General features: G+C 51.3%; 1 protein-coding gene across 1 annotated transcript in view; it reads right to left on the bottom strand.

Annotated features, from left to right (window-relative positions):
- The window catches only part of KCNH2 (potassium voltage-gated channel subfamily H member 2), a 41,933-nt gene extending 27,677 nt beyond the window's left edge, over positions 1–14,256 (bottom strand). Inside the window, exon 1 of the mRNA XM_015828391.1 lies at positions 14,034–14,256. Within this exon, the coding sequence (XP_015683877.1) occupies positions 14,034–14,163 (130 nt within the window). The 5' untranslated portion in view covers positions 14,164–14,256. The remainder of the gene's footprint in view (positions 1–14,033) is intronic.
- Positions 14,257–15,240: the final 984 nt, after the last annotated feature.

Raw genomic sequence — 15,240 nt, 5'->3', positions numbered from 1 at the left:
TCCGGGCTCCCTTTCAACTCTGTCATTCTATGATTCGCTAAGGGTCTCCTGCTCGAACAGGGGGTTGGACTAGATGACCTCCGAGGTCCCTTTCAGCTCTATCATTCTGTGATTCTGTAAGGGTCTCCTGCTTGGGAAGGGGTTGGACTAGATGACCTCTGAGGTCCCTCCCAACATTCTATCATTCTGTAAAGGTCTCCTGCTCAAGCAGGGGGTTGGGCTAGAAGACCTCCAGGGTCCCTTCCAACTGGCATGCTGTGATTCTCTAAGGATCTCCTACTCGAGCAGGGGGTTGGACTAGATGACCTCCGGGCTCCCTTTCAACTCTGTCATTCTATGATTTGCTAAGGGTCTCCTGCTGTGGCACGGGGTTGAATTAGATGGCCTCTGAGGTCCCATTCAGCTCTATCATTCTGTGATTCTGTAAGGGTCTCCTGCTTGGGAAGGGGTTGGACTAGATGACCTCCGAGGTCCCTTCCAACTCTGTCATTGTATGATTCTCTGCCTCCTGCTGGGGCAGGGGGTTGGACTAGATGACCTCCGAGGTCCCTTCCAACTCTGTCATTCTATGATTCTCTAAGGGTCTCCTGCTCAAGCTGGGGGGTTGGACTAGATGACCTCTGAGGTCCCTTCTATAACTCTGTCATTCTATGATTCTCTGAGGGTCTCCTGCTTGAGCAGGGGGTTGGACTAGATGACCTCTGAGGTCCCTTCCAACTTTGTCATTCTGTGACGGTCTTCTGCTCCAGCAGAGGGTTGGACCAGATGACCTCCGAGGTCCCTTTGTCATTCTATGATTCGCTAAGGGTCTCCTGCCTAAGCAGGGGGTTGGACTAGATTATCTCTGAGGTCCCTTTCTCTATCGTTCTGTGATTCTGTAAGGGTCTCCTGCTTGGGAAGGGGGTTGGACTAGATGACCTCCCTTCTAGTCCCTTCTATAACTCTGCCATTCTATGATTCTCTGAGGGTCTCCTGCTCGAACGGGGGGTTGGACTAGATGACCTCCGAGGTCCCAGTTGTTCAGTTAGTCACACCGTCGTTAAGCGAACCCAGCTTTCCCATTGACTCTGCTCATCCGAAGGTCACTAAAGGGGAATCACGTCACCCCCCCGTGGGACGCTGCGACCGTCATAAAGAGGAACTCCTGTTCGCCTTCCATCTTGTGCTCTAACCACTGGGCCGCACAGCCCCTGCCCCAAAAGCAGGGACCGCATGGCTATCGTGGTTTGCTACAAGCCTTCATTGCTTTCCAAGAGAAGCGCCCGCCGGCCACGATGACTGCTCTGCCCGTCCCAGGGTAGGATAGTTAGTAAGCACTCTGTACATGCTCAGAGACCCCCTTCCCGATCCCTCCCACCCCCTCCAAGCAAGCAAAAGAGAGAGCTGCGTGCTTCGCCTCCCACTCTCCAGTGAGCGAATGGAAAGCCCGGGACTACAACTCCCATCACACACCCCCCACAGACGGGGAGGGGGAAAGTCACAATTCTTCTCCTGGCGCAATGCCGCCTCTGGCCAGCAGAGGGAGCACTTGTCTCGTAGTTCTCCAGGCTGAGAAGGGAGGGGGGGAACTGGGCCAGCCGACACTAAGGGAGACGCCTGTCAGTTTGGTCCCGTTTGATGACCTTCCGCGCCCTCGTTGTTAAGTGAATCACTGCCGGGTCATAACTTTGTAACCCGGTCGTTAAGTGAAGCTGGCTTCCCCATTGTTTGTCAGACGGTCACGCAACAGGGGATTGCGTGAATCCTCCGTCCCCCGGACACCGTGACCGTCATAAATACGAGCGTCCGAATGTTGATCGCGGGAATCCCGCGTCGGTCGTAACTCTGAAACACGGCCGTCAACCCCCCTGTGCGTGACTTTGAACGGTCGCGAAACGAAACCAAGACGGCCTAACCGATAAATGCCTTTCTTCCCTTGGGAGTTTCCGGAAGGGGCGCCTTTGAGGTCATCCATCCCACCCCACTTCGGGGCCAGAGTCCCTCCGAGTCTGGCGGAGGAGAAACTGGGCGGACCGAGTGCCGGTTTTGTTCTCAGGAGGGGAAAGGGGGACCAGGGTTTTCAACCTGCCGGGGCGCGCCCCGCCGCCAGTGGGCACAACCTCGCATTCGTGTCCAGAGAAGGCGATGGGGACCCCCCTATCTCTGCACCCCCCCTGCCTTCCCCCCCCCTATTCCCAGAATCAGCTCTTTTGAACTGGCCAGCTTCCCTGGGTGCCACAGAAGGGAACTCTGCGCATGCTCAGAGCTGCCACCTTCACCGCCCTGCTTGGTACATCTCCTCCCCTCAAAGTCTCCCCCCCCNGCTCCAAAGGGCGCCCCTCGGCTGCCGGGATCGGACGCCATGGCCCTTTGGCAGCATCAGTTCCCGGGGAAGACAGGCGATTCCGGGGCAGCCTCCGAGCCAGATTCTCTCCCCATTCCACCCCAACTCCGGGGTGCAATTTTGGGGTGCCGCCGATGGGAACCAGGCAAGGCCGCCCCGAGGGCAGATTCGGCCACGCCCCACTTTTCATAACATCCTTCGTTATGTTTTGATGCTTGCCGATCGAAACAAAACTATGGATTAACCTCTCGACTGACCCAGATATGCGCGGGGGGGCAGGGAGGGGGGACAAAAAGGAGGCAGCCTGTAAAAGGGGGGGGGTCTTTCTAGGCCTCAGTCGAGTTTTCCAGAAGGGAAGGGCAAGGCCCGCCCCCTTCACTGTATAGGTGAAGTTTAAAGATGGAAGTGGAGCAAGTGAAAGAAACAGGGGTAATACGAGCAAAAAAACTTAAAAGAGTTAGAAAACCCGCAAAGCTTTTGGGAAAGAAATTCTAGAATAACAAAGGCGGTGGCTTGCAAAGATAACCTACATAAAATGTTTTTACAGATGGCACTTAACGCATGTGAGGTTAGCGAAAATGTTTAAAAATATGTCTAGCAATTGTTGGAAATGGGAGACAAAAACCAGGCACATCTTATCGTCTTTGGGGGACGCGTCTTAAAGCCAAACGATTTTGGCCGAGAATACGTCTACGGTTAGAGCAAACGACTAAAAAAACACATAGATTTTTACACCGGGATTATTTTTGTGACATATAGTTGTAGGAAATGATGAGAAGGAATGTGTATACTTCACGTTATGTGTATTAACTGCAGCGAGAATCGTATGTGCTCAACATTGGAAGGACGAAGAGTCACCAGCGGAGGAAGAGATAATTAAGAAAATTTTAGACTGTGCAGAAATGGACAGACTGACGCTGAGAATGAAAGAGAAAGAAGATTCAGAATACTATAGAATGGTCTGTCCGTTGAAGGACCGGAGGGAGAAGCATTTTACATGCAGGTGTATGCATGTGCGCACGAGGCTGCGAGCACGCATGCATCGCAAATGAGGCGGGGCTAGTGCCTGCGTGATACTCACTAGCCCTGCCCCGTTCTTGCGTGGCGCAGCGTCTTGTTTCTGCATCCCGCGGCACGGCGGCGGCTGTTTTGGCACCATGCAGCACGGTGGCTACCTGTTTTTGTGCCCCGCAGTGCGGCAATGGCCCGTTTACATGCCATGTCCACTTTTGTGCCTTGCAGCGTGGCGGTGTCCCATTTTCATGCCCTGAGGTGGCAGCAATGGCCCGTTTTCACACCCTGAGGCACGACGGCCTGTTTTCGCGGCTGAGGCATGGCGGTGGCGGCCCGTTTTCCCATCCTTAGGCATGGCGGTGGCGGTCCGTTTTCATACTCTGAGGTGTGGCGGTGGCGGCCTGTTTTCACACCTTGAGGCGTGGCGGTGGCAGCCTGTTTTCACACCTTGAGGTGTGGCGGTGATGGCCCGTTTTCGTGGCTGAGGTGTGGTGGCGGCGGCCCATTTTTCCACCCCTAGGCGTGGCGGTAGTGGCCCGTTTTCACACCCTGAGGCGTGGCACTGGCGGCCCGTTTTCACACCCCGAGGCATGGCAGTGGCGGCCTGTTTTCACACCTTGAAGCGTGGCAGCGGCGGCCTGTTTTCACACCTTGAGGCGTGGCGGTGGTGGCCCGTTTTCGTGGCTGAGGTGTGGCGGCAGTCCATTTTCCCACTCCCAGGCGTGGCAGTGGTGGCCCGTTTTCACACCCTGAGGCGTGGCAGTGGCAGTCCATTTTTACACCCCGACACGTGGTGGCAGCCCGTTTTCACACCCCGACGCGTGGCGGTGGCAGCCTGTTTTCACACATTGAGACGTGGTGGTGGCGGCCCGTTTTCACGCCTGAGGTGTGGCGGTGGCCCATTTTTCCACCCCCCAAGCGTGGTGGTGGCAGCCCGTTTTCACACCTTGAGGCGTGGTGGTGGCGGCCCGTTTTCACACCCCGAGGGCTGGCAGTGGTGGCCTGTTTTCATATCTTGAGGCATGGTGGCGGCCCGTTTTCGCAGCCATTTTCACACCCCGAGGCGTGGGAGCAGCGGCCCGTTTTCGCACCTCGAGGCGTGGCGAGGGGGAGTGCGCGCACACCCGCGCACACTGGCCAGCCCGTCCCGCGACCCGGTGGCCAGTAGGCCGTAGCCCGCTGCCGCGCCGCGGCCCACAAGTTGGGGACCCCTGCTTTAGAACACGGGACACCTTTTACCGACGGCTAGGAAAAACGAGGTCGAGAAAAAGGAGCTTAACATGCATTTAGCAAGCTAAAGATCGGAAGCCGGACAATACGTTGCTGATACAATATTAAGCATCTGGGACGATCAAGAAATTAATAAACTATTGACGAAGAAAAAAAGACAAGAAGACTCAAAGGTCATTGGCCGGTTTCTCTCCCTACCCTAAGGGAAGACTCGTCAACTGACCCCGGGATGCGGTGGGCACAAGACAGGGGGATCCGGCCACAGGAACCCAGGGCAGAGAAAATGGGTGGGGGGGAATGGGGGAGAAGATCCCCGCCGCGGTGATGGAGAGGAGCAGGTGCTCCCAGGGATAAGGAGGACGGGCGCCGACGAGGACGGACAGGCGGACAAAGGGCTCGGTCTCAGAGGCCGGCAAGGCGGGTGGGGAGGCGAGAGGCCGCGCCGCTCCTTGCCAACCGCACAAAGCAGCTGGGTGAAAGAGACCAGCCTGTCTCCAGGGCCGGCCAGGCGAGAGCAGCCGGTAAACAAACCCAACCGCGACGGATGGGAGAGCCGAGCGAGACAATCGCCCTCTGCTGCTGTTGCTGGTCTGTGTTAAGGAGGGGGAGGAAGGCAGCCCTCTCGAAGGCGAGATAAACAGAGCTGCCCGCCTCGTGGGTCTGACTGCTTATCTTCTTCCTGGGGTCCCGGCAAGGTCCAGGATAAAATTCCAATCCCTCGGGACAGAAGAAGCACACGCACAAAGACACACAAACACACACACATACACGGAGGAGGACAGCAGGCAACAGCCGGAGCCCCCTGGAGAACAACTTAGAAAAGGAATCTGAAGTTCACCTCCCAGAATCTCCCCTGCTCCACCTTCCTAGAATCACAGGGCGGGGAAGGGACCTCGGAGGTCATCTAGTCCAACCCTCCCTCCCCCCCCGGCCCCCGCTCAAGCGGGAGAGCCTTAGAGAAGGACAGACTTGGGAGGTCGTCTAGCCCGACCCCCTGCTCGAGCAGGAGAGCCTTACAGCATCACAGAGTTGGAAGGGACCTCGGAGGTCATCTAGTCTAACCCCCGGCTCGAGCAGGAGACATTTACAGAATAAGAGAGTTGGAAGGGACCTCGGAGGTCATCTAGTCCAACCCCCTGCTCAAGCAGGAGACACTTACAGAATAAGAGAGTTAGAAGGGACCTCGGAGGTCATCTAGTCCAACCCCCTGCTCAAGCAGGAGACCCTTACAGAATCACAGAGTTGGAAGGGACCTCGGAGGTCATCTAGTCCAACCCCCGGCTCGAGCAGAAGACCCTTACAGGATCACAGAGTTGAAAGGGACCTCGGAGGTCATCTAGTGTAATCCCCAGCTCGAACAGGAGACCCTTACAGAATCATAGAGTTGGAAGGGACCTTGGAGGTCATCTAGTCCAACCCCCGGCTGAAGCAGGAGACACAGAATCACAGAGTTGGAAGGGACCACGGAGGTCATCTAGCCCAACCCCCAGCTCGAGCAGGAGACCCTTACAGAATCACAGAGTTGGAAGGGACCTCGGAGGTCATCTAGTCCAACCCCCGGCTCGAGCAGGAGACCCTTACAGAATCACAGAGTTGGAAGGGACCCTGGAGGTCATCTAGTCCAACCCCCGGCTCGAGCAGGAGACCCTTACAGAATCACAGAGTTGGAAGGGACCTCGGAGGTCATCTAGTCCAACCCCCGGCTCAAGCAGGAGACCCTTACAGAATCACAGAGTTGGAAGGGACCTCGGAGGTCATCTAGTCCAACCCCCTGCTCAAGCAGGAGACCCGGCCTACACCATTCCGGAAAAAAATGGCTGTCCACTCTCTTCTTAAACACCTTCAGTGAGCTGAGATCTGAATTTTGACTGACAAGCAGACTGCCAGAATCCAGGCAGCCACCAGAGGGCGGCGCGCCGGGGCTCTTTCCCCACCCCCTAATGGCCGTGCTGAGTATTGCAACCAACATATTTAGGAAAAGCAGCCCAACCCTTCTCCAGCATCATCCCCTTTCAATCCTTAGCAATGGAAGGCAAACAGGAACTGGTTAATGGGGGGGGGGAGGAAGGTTGGGACAAGGGAGAGGGACCCTTCCCCTTTGAGGTCCTGCGTTCCGATTCAGCTATAAGCGGCTCCGTCTCTCGGGCAACGGGGTCAAGGGCTGGGCAAGACGCTTTCTGGGCACGCTGCCAGAGATCTGGGGTGGTCTTATCAGCTCTTCCCCCCCCCCATCCCTGCATCTCCTCCCCTTCGTGTGGACCGAGAGGCCCAAAGGAGTGAGGCAGGAAAAAGCAGATGGAAAACAATTTGTCTGTTCCTTCCTGAGCAGGGGGTTGAACTAGAAGACCTCCGAGGTCCCTTCCAGCTCTATTCTATTCTATTCTATTCTATTTTATTCTATTCTATTCTATTCTATTCTATTCTATCCTATTCTCTATTTCTAGTCTCTATTTCTAGTCTCTATTTCTATTCTATTCTCTATTTCTATTCTCTATTCTATTCTCTATTCTCTATTGTATAATTCTCTATTTCTATTCTATTCTATTCTCTATTTCTAGTCTCTATTTCTATTCTCTATTGTATAATTCTATATTTCTATTCTATTCTATTCTATTCTATTCTATATTTCTATTCTATTCTATATTTCTATTCTCTATTCTATATTTCTATTCTCTATTTCTATTCTATTCTATTCTATTTTATTCTCTATTCTATATTTCTATTCTATTCTCTATTCTGTATTGTATAATTCTATATTTCTATTCTATTCTATTCTATTCTATTCTCTATTTCTATTCTCTATTTCTATTCTATTTTATTCTATTATCTATTCTCTATTTCTATTCTCTATTCTATATTTCTATTCTCTATTTCTCTTCTATTCTATTTTATTCTCTATTCTATATTTCTATTCTATTCTCTATTCGGTATTGTATAATTCTATATTTCTATTCTATTCTATTCTATTCTCTATTTCTATACTCTATTTCTATTCTATTCTCTATTCTCTATTTCTATTCTCTATTTCTATTCTATTCTATATTTCTATTTTCTATTTCTATTCTCTATTGTATAATTCTCTATTTCTATTCTATTCTCTATTTCTATTCTATTCTCTATTTCTATTCTATTTTCTATTCTCTATTTCTATTCTATTCTCTATTTCTATTTCTCTATTCTCTATTGTATAATTCTCTATTTCTATTCTATTCTATTCTCTATTTCTATTCTATTCTATTCTCTTTCTATTCTATTCTCTATTTCTGTTCTCTATTCTCTATTTCTATTCTATATTTCTATTCACTATTCTCTAATTCTCTATTTCTCTATTTCTATTCTATTCTATTCTTAATTATATTCTAAATTCCTATTCTATTCTGTTCTGTTTCTATTCTATTCTATTCTATTCTATTCTATTCTATTCTGTTCTGTTCTGTTCTGTTCTGTTTCTATTCTATTCTATTCTATTCTATTCTATTCTATTCTATTCTACACTTATTCTATTCTATCCTATCCTATTCTAAATTCTATTTAATTCTATTCTTAATTCTATTCTAAATTCGATTCTATTCTATTCTATATTCTTTTTCTATTTCTATTCTATATTCTTATTCTATTCCTTTCCAATCCATTCCTGTCACTGTCAGCTGGGAAAGGGCTGGTGGTGAAGAGGGGCTGACATCCTACCCAATGCCAGGTGGGACACGGAAGCAGGGTTAGAAACAGCCTAAGGCCATCTCTGGGAAAAAGACCCTGGAGTTGGAACACTGGAGACAGCCAAGACCCCCCAAGTACAGCCAGCCAGCGGACAATTGCACACTAGGGCAGGGGGCATACTGGGGGGGGGAGGGCAGAAGGTGAGGAAGATTAAAGGATTAAACTTAGTCCCAAAAGTAACGGGCACCTTGGGTGCAACCCCCCCAAAATATCTGGAGCGCCACTTAAACACCGTCGGCATTGACAAATTCACCATCGGTCAACTGCAACCGGCTGAAATCCGGCCACGATCCTTTCTAACACCCTCAAAACAACCACATTTGCCTCGACAGGTAGACAAATCGGACATCGTTAGATAGACAAACCTGCCAGATCCGTCTGAACATCTGGCTGGAACATCTGAACAGAGCATTAATAACATCCCCATTAGTCAATTGCAAAAGGCAGCTTTATTGGGAACAGCTGACCTCCAGAAACAACCCCGTCAACGGAATTGCAGAGAAAACATCTGGCCTATCTGGATCCAAAATGCCAACTCTGCTCTGAACATCTGGTCGGCCACCACACAGAAAAATCCTAACATGTATACGATACTTATCGTAATTTGAATATAGTAACCATCTGCATATCCTGCTTTTTTTCCCAAGGTGCATATTCCTTCTTTCTACGTTCCCGCCCGTTGCAGGTAGGCAGGTGGTATGCAATTTGATATCGAAGATGATAAAGGCCGGAGATAAATAAATCAACAGCCAGCCCCGAAGCCTGCTCGACAGCCGGGAGGAGACAAGAATTCCCGGTGGCATTTTTAATTGGAGCTTCTTTGCGCGACCCAACAAATAAACCATGGCATTCAACGGGCCGTGTGCGTTTCTCCCGATTCTCCCCCTCCGTGAAGTTACATCCATCGAGAAAACGAAAGAGGGAAAAAAGGCCGGTAGGGACGACCGTATATTCCCGAAAATGACACCCGGAAGATGCTTTCTTCCCGCGAAGGAAAACCGACACGCAAGACGCCCGTTTGGAGGAACACGACGGGAAGAACACGATGGGAGGATCCCTGCCAGCTCTGTTATGATTCTACGACTCTGTAAGGGTCTCCTGCTCGAGCAGGGGGCTGGACTAGAAGACCTCCGAGGTCCCTTCCAGCTCTGTTATGATTGCTTGAGCAGGGGGCTGGACTAGATGACCTCCGAGGTCCCTTCCAAGTCTGTTATTCTATGACTCTGAAAGGATCTCCTGCTCGAGCTGGGGGCTGGACTGGAAGACCTCCGAGGTCCCTTCCAGGTCTCTTTTGATTGATTGCTTGAGTAGGGGGCTGGACTAGATGACCTCCGAGGTCCCTTCCAACCCTGTTATTCTGTAATTCTGTAAGGGTCTCCTGCTCGAGCAGGGGGTCGGACTAGATGACCTCCGAGGTCCCTTCCAAGTCTGTTATTCTATGACTCTGTAAGGATCTGCTGCTCGAGCAAGGGGCTGGACTGGAAGACCTCCGAGGTCCCTTCCAGGTCTCTTCTGATTGATTGCTTGAGTAGGGGGCTGAACTAGATGACCTTCGAGGTCCCTTCCAGCTCTTATTCTGATTGCGCGAGCAGGGGGTTGGACTAGAGGACCTCCGAGGTCCCTCCTGGCTCTTATTCCGAGGCCGGAAGGGAATCCCTCTTGGGAGACTGAAGCGAGTCCGGGCAGGGAACGTTCCTCTCTCCCAGCGGACGGGACAGACGGATCTCCCTTGCAAAGGGCTAAGGTTAATCGCAAACACGGGGACAACCACAAACACACACTGCACAACGCTGTGTGTGGCCACTCCAGGCTCCCCTCCTCCGCCACCCTGGAGCTGTGCGTTGTTCCCCCATGTGCACATCAGCTGCCGTGCTGGCTAAGTGTCACCCGCCCCCTCGGCAGGGGCCGAGGAATTTGAAGTATTTTCCTTGGGCTGCGGAAAAGTCTGCACGCAACTCCAGGCCGGCGTCCCCGTTGGCGCCGTAGCGCAGAAACAGCCTCCCCCCCCAAATAAATGTTGGGCTCTATGGGATCTCCTGCTCCTTCCTTCCTTCCTTCCTTCCTTCCTTCCTTCCTTCCTTCCTTCCTTCCTTTTTCCTCTCTCTCTTTTTCTCTTTCTCTCTTTGTCCCCCTCCTTTCTTTCTTTTCTTTCTTTCTTTTTTCTATCTCTCTCTTTTTCTCTCTCCCTCTTTCTTTCTCTTCCCTGTCTTCCTCTTCCTCTCTCTTTCTCTCTCTCCCCTTCCTTCCTTTTCTTTCTCTTTCTCTCTCTCTCTTTTTTCTGTCCTCTCTCCCTCTTTCTCTCTCTTCCCTTTTTCTCTCTCCTTCTCTCTCTCTCTTTGTCTCTTTCTCTTTCTTTCTCTTTGTCTGTCTTTCTTTTTCTCTGTCCTTCTCGCTCCCTATTTCTCTCTCCCTCTTCCCTTTCTCCCTCTTTCTCTCTCATTCTCTCTTTCTTTTTTTCTCTCTTTCTCTTTCTCTCTCTTTTTCTCTGTGTCCTTCTCTCTCCTTCTTTCTGCCTCTCCCTCTTTCTTTCTCTTCCGTCTTCCTTTCTCTCTCTCCCTTGCTTTTCTTTCTCTTTCTCTCTGTCTTTCTTTTTTCTGTCCTTCTCTCTCCCTTTCTCTCTCTCTCTTCCCTTTTTCTCCCTCTTCTCTCTCCCTCTTTCTCTCTCTCCTTTCTTTTTCTTTCTTTCTTTCTTTCTGTCTCTCTTTTTCTCTGTCCTTCTCTCTCCCTTTTTCTCTCTCTTCCCTTTTTCTCCCTCTTCTCTCTCCCTTTCTCTCTCTCCTTTCTTTTTCTTTCTCTCTCTCTTTGTCTCTCTCTCTCTCTTTCTTTCTTTCTCTTTGCCTGTCTTTCTTTTTCTCTGTCCTTCTCGCTCCCTATTTCTCTATCCCTCTTCCCTTTCTCCCTCTTTCTCTCTCTCATTCTCTCTCTCTTTCTTTCTTTTCTCTCTCTTTCTCTTTCTGTCTTTTTTTCTCTGTGTCCTTCTCTCTCCTTCTTTTTCCCTCTCCCTCTTTCTTTCTCTTCCGTCTTCCTTTCTCTCACTTTCTCTCCCTTCCTTTTCTTTCTGTTTCTCTCTGTCTTTCTTTTTTCTCTGTCCTTCTCTCCCTCTTTCTCTCTCTCTTCCCTTTTTCTCCCTCTTCTCTCTCCCTCTTTCTCTCTCTTTCTTTTAATTTTTTCTTTCTCTTTGTCTCTCTTTCTTTTTCTCTGTCCTTCTCTCTCCCTCTTTCTCTCTCTCTCTTTCTCTCTCTCTTTCTTTTCTCTCTCTTTCTCTTTCTCTCTTTCTTTTTCTCTGTCCTCTCTCCCTTTCTCTCTCCCTCTGTCTTTCTCTCTCATTCTCTTTCTCTCTTTCTGTTTCTCTCTCTCTCCCCCTTTCTCCCCCTTCTCTTCTTTTCTCTCCTCTCCTCTTTCAAACAAAGAGCACAACAAACCGGCTTCTGCAATCCCAGCGGATAAATGTCAAGGACGAGTGTGAAATAATTTGGGATTGTCTCCAAAAAGAAAGAAAGAAAGAAAGAAAAGGACTAATTCTGGAGCGGTTGCCCCCCCCCCCAAAAAACGTGGTTGCTTTTCTGCACAAATGTTGCAACTTTCAGATTGTGTAGAAACCTTTAAAAAAAAAGAAATATGGCAAATCTGCCAAAGGATCCGGAGAAGAAACATTTGTCGGGAAAACTGTGGAAGGTCCAACCTTGAAAAAAAATCCCGTTGGACACATTTTGGGGGGGGGGGGGAATTGAGAAATGATTGACAGACGGGGTTAAAAAAAAGAGCGACGCTCAGCTGCCTTGGAGAAAGTTCAGCTGTTTGGCAAATGTGGCAGAAAAGCGAAAAAAACAACCCGAAACGTTGTAAAAAATGACGCTTTTCCCCACAATCTTCCCCTATATAGGCAAGTCCTCGACTTAACGACGCCTCGTTTAGTGACCATTCCCAGTTCGGACGTCACCGATTACACTTTTTCGTACTTAAGGACCAAAATTCAGAGGCTCGGCAACCGACTCGTATTTACGACGGTCGCCGTGTCCCGGGGAGGGAGGGGGGGCTCCCGCGATCCCCCGCTTTTGCGACCGTCTGACCGTGGGGGAGGAAGCCGGATTCGCTTCACAACCAGCTGACTCGCTTAACAACGGCAGCAACGGGGACAAGAAAGGTCGTACGAGGGGGGAGGAAAGTGTCTCGCTTGGCGACTGAAACTCTGGGCTCTGTTGGTGTCGTAAGTCGAGGACGGCCGCTGTGAAATGATCAGCTGCAAGGGTTTCACGTCACCACGGCGGCGAGACCAGTCGAAACACAGGGGACAAAACGTCTCACTTGGCGACGCATGTCTCAGTTAGCGACCGGAAATGTGGGGCTCGGTTCTGGTCGTAAACGGAGGACTTCCTGTATCGAGGCCCTGCTGCCTGTTCCATAGGGCTTTGCGGGGCGGACCCACATCCTCACCCGAGGTCATCTAGACCACCCCCCCACCCCTCAACGCTGCCTTGTTTAAGGAAGGCGTTTGGCAATTTGTGTCACACACCCCTCGACGAAGGGGTACAGAGAGCGCCATCAATTTGCGACCACAACGGGACCCATTTTATGACTGTTACGGTACACCGTCAGGAAGGGAATCACCGCCGTTGTTAAATTTAGTCCCCCCAGTCGTTAAGTGAACCCGGCTTCCCCCTGGATTTTGCGGGCGGGAAGGTGGTCAAAGGGGGTTGGGGGGTCACGTGACCCCCCGAACACGGCGACCGTCGTAAAGGTGAGTCGGTGGCTGAACCTCTGAGTTTCATGAGTCGTCAGTCCAAAGTCACTTTTTTTCCAGGACCGTTGTACCTTTGGACGGTCACAAAATGAACTACCTCTAACAGAGTTCGAAGGGACCTCGGAGGTCATCCAGTTCAACCCCCTGCTCCAGCAGGAGACCCTTACAGAATCATACAGCTGGAAGGCACATCGGAGGTCATCTAGTCCAACCCCTAGCTCAAGCAGGAGACCCTTACAGAATCACAGAGCTGGAAGGGACCTCAGAGCTCATCTAGTCCAACCCCTTCTCAAGCAGGAGACCCTTACAGAATCACACAGCTGGAAGGGACCTCGGAGGTCATCTAGTCCAACCCCTTCTCAAGCAGAAAACCCTTACAGAATCACACAGCTGGAAGGGACCTCAGAGGTCATCTAGTCCAACCCCCTGCTCAAGCAGGAGACCCTTACAGAATCACACAGCTGGAAGGGACCTCAGAGGTCATCTAGTCCAACCCCTTCTCAAGCAGAAGACCTTTACAGAATCACACAGCTGGAAGGGACCTCAGAGGTCATCTAGTCCAACCCCTTCTCAAGCAGAAGACCTTTACAGAATCACACAGCTGGAAGGACCTCGGATGTCATCTAGTCCAACCCCTTCTCAAGCAGGAGACCCTTACAGAATCACACAGCTGGAAGGGACCTTGGAGGTCATCTAGTCCAACCCCTTCTCAAGCAGAAGACCCTTACAGAATCACACAGCTGGAAGGGACCTCAGAGGTCATCCAATCCAACCTTACACAATGACAGACTTGGAAGGGACCTCAGAGGTCATCTAGTCCAACCCCCTTCTCAAGCAGAAGACCCTTATAGAATCACACAGCTGGAAGGGACCTCTGAGGTCATCTAGTCCCCCTTCCTTCTCAAGCAGGAGACCCTTCCAGAATCAAAGAGCCGGAAGCCACCTCAGAGATCATCTAGTCCAACCCCCTCAGGTGGGTCTACACACCCCCGCCCGGCGTCGACTCACCGTCCTTCCGGTAGAAGGAAATCTCCACCTTTCGCTCCTCGGAGCCCAGCAGGGCCTGGGCGATCTGAGTGCTGGCGCTGCTCTGAGTTCGAGGGCCGTAGAGGAAGTCGCAGGTGCAGGGCTTCTGCATGACCTCGGCCCGGGTGTAGCCGCAGAGATCACAAAACCCATCGTTGCAGTAGATGATGGCGCAGTTCTCCACCCGGGCGTTGGCAATGATGAACTTGCGGCCTGCAGCCGGGAAAAAAAGGGGGAGGGGAGTCAGTCGGAAGGACCCCCCCTTCTCTTAAGCCCCTGCTTGAGCAGGAGAGCCGTCTACGATTATAGAATGACAGTTGGAAGGGACCTCGGAGGTCATCTAGTCCAGCCCCCTCCTTGAGCAGGAGAGCTTTACAGAATCATAGAATGACAGAGTTGGAAGGGACCTCGGAGGTCATCTAGTCCAACCCCCTGCTGGAAGAGACACTTACAGAATCATAGAAGAGCTGAGCTGGATGGGACCTCGGAGGTCATCTAGTCCAACCCCCTGCTGGAGGAGACACTTACAGAATCATAGAATGACTGAGCTGGAAGGGACCTCGGAGGTCATCTAGTCCAGCCCCCTGCTGGAGGAGACACTTACAGAATCATAGAAGGGCTGAGCTGGATGGGACCTCGGAGGTCATCTAGTCCAACCCCCTGCTGGAGGAGACACTTACAGAATCATAGAAGGGCTGAGCTTGAAGGGTCCTCGGGGGTCATCTAGTCCAACCCCCTGCTGGAGGAGGAGAGCCTTACAGAGTCATAGGATGACTGAGCTGGATGGGACCTCGGGGGTCATCTAGTCCAACGCCCTGCTAGAGGAGACACTTACAGAATCATAGAAGGGCTGAGCTGGATGGGACCTCGGAGGTCATCTAGTTCAATCCCCTGCTGGAGGAGGAGAGCCTTACAGAGTCATGGAATAACTGAGCTGGCAGGGACTTCAGAGGTCATCTAGTCCAACCCCCTGCTCAAGCAGGAGACCCTTACAGAATCATAGAATGATAAGAGTAGGAAGGGACCTTGGAGGTCATCTAGTCCACACCCTGCTCAAGTAGGAGACCCTTACAGAACGACAGAATCGTAGAGCCGGAAGGGACCTCGGAGGTCATCTAGTGAGTCCACCCCTCCCCGGGGGGACCGGCTGGCCGTCGCCCGCCTGAGCCACCCCACGGGTGCCTCGGCC

This window comes from Protobothrops mucrosquamatus, unplaced genomic scaffold (assembly GCF_001527695.2).
Source record: "Protobothrops mucrosquamatus isolate PMUCROS unplaced genomic scaffold, P.Mucros_1.0 scaffold4453, whole genome shotgun sequence".
Classification (NCBI taxonomy): domain Eukaryota; kingdom Metazoa; phylum Chordata; class Lepidosauria; order Squamata; family Viperidae; genus Protobothrops; species Protobothrops mucrosquamatus.
This window is presented reverse-complemented; position numbering and strand designations above follow the sequence as displayed.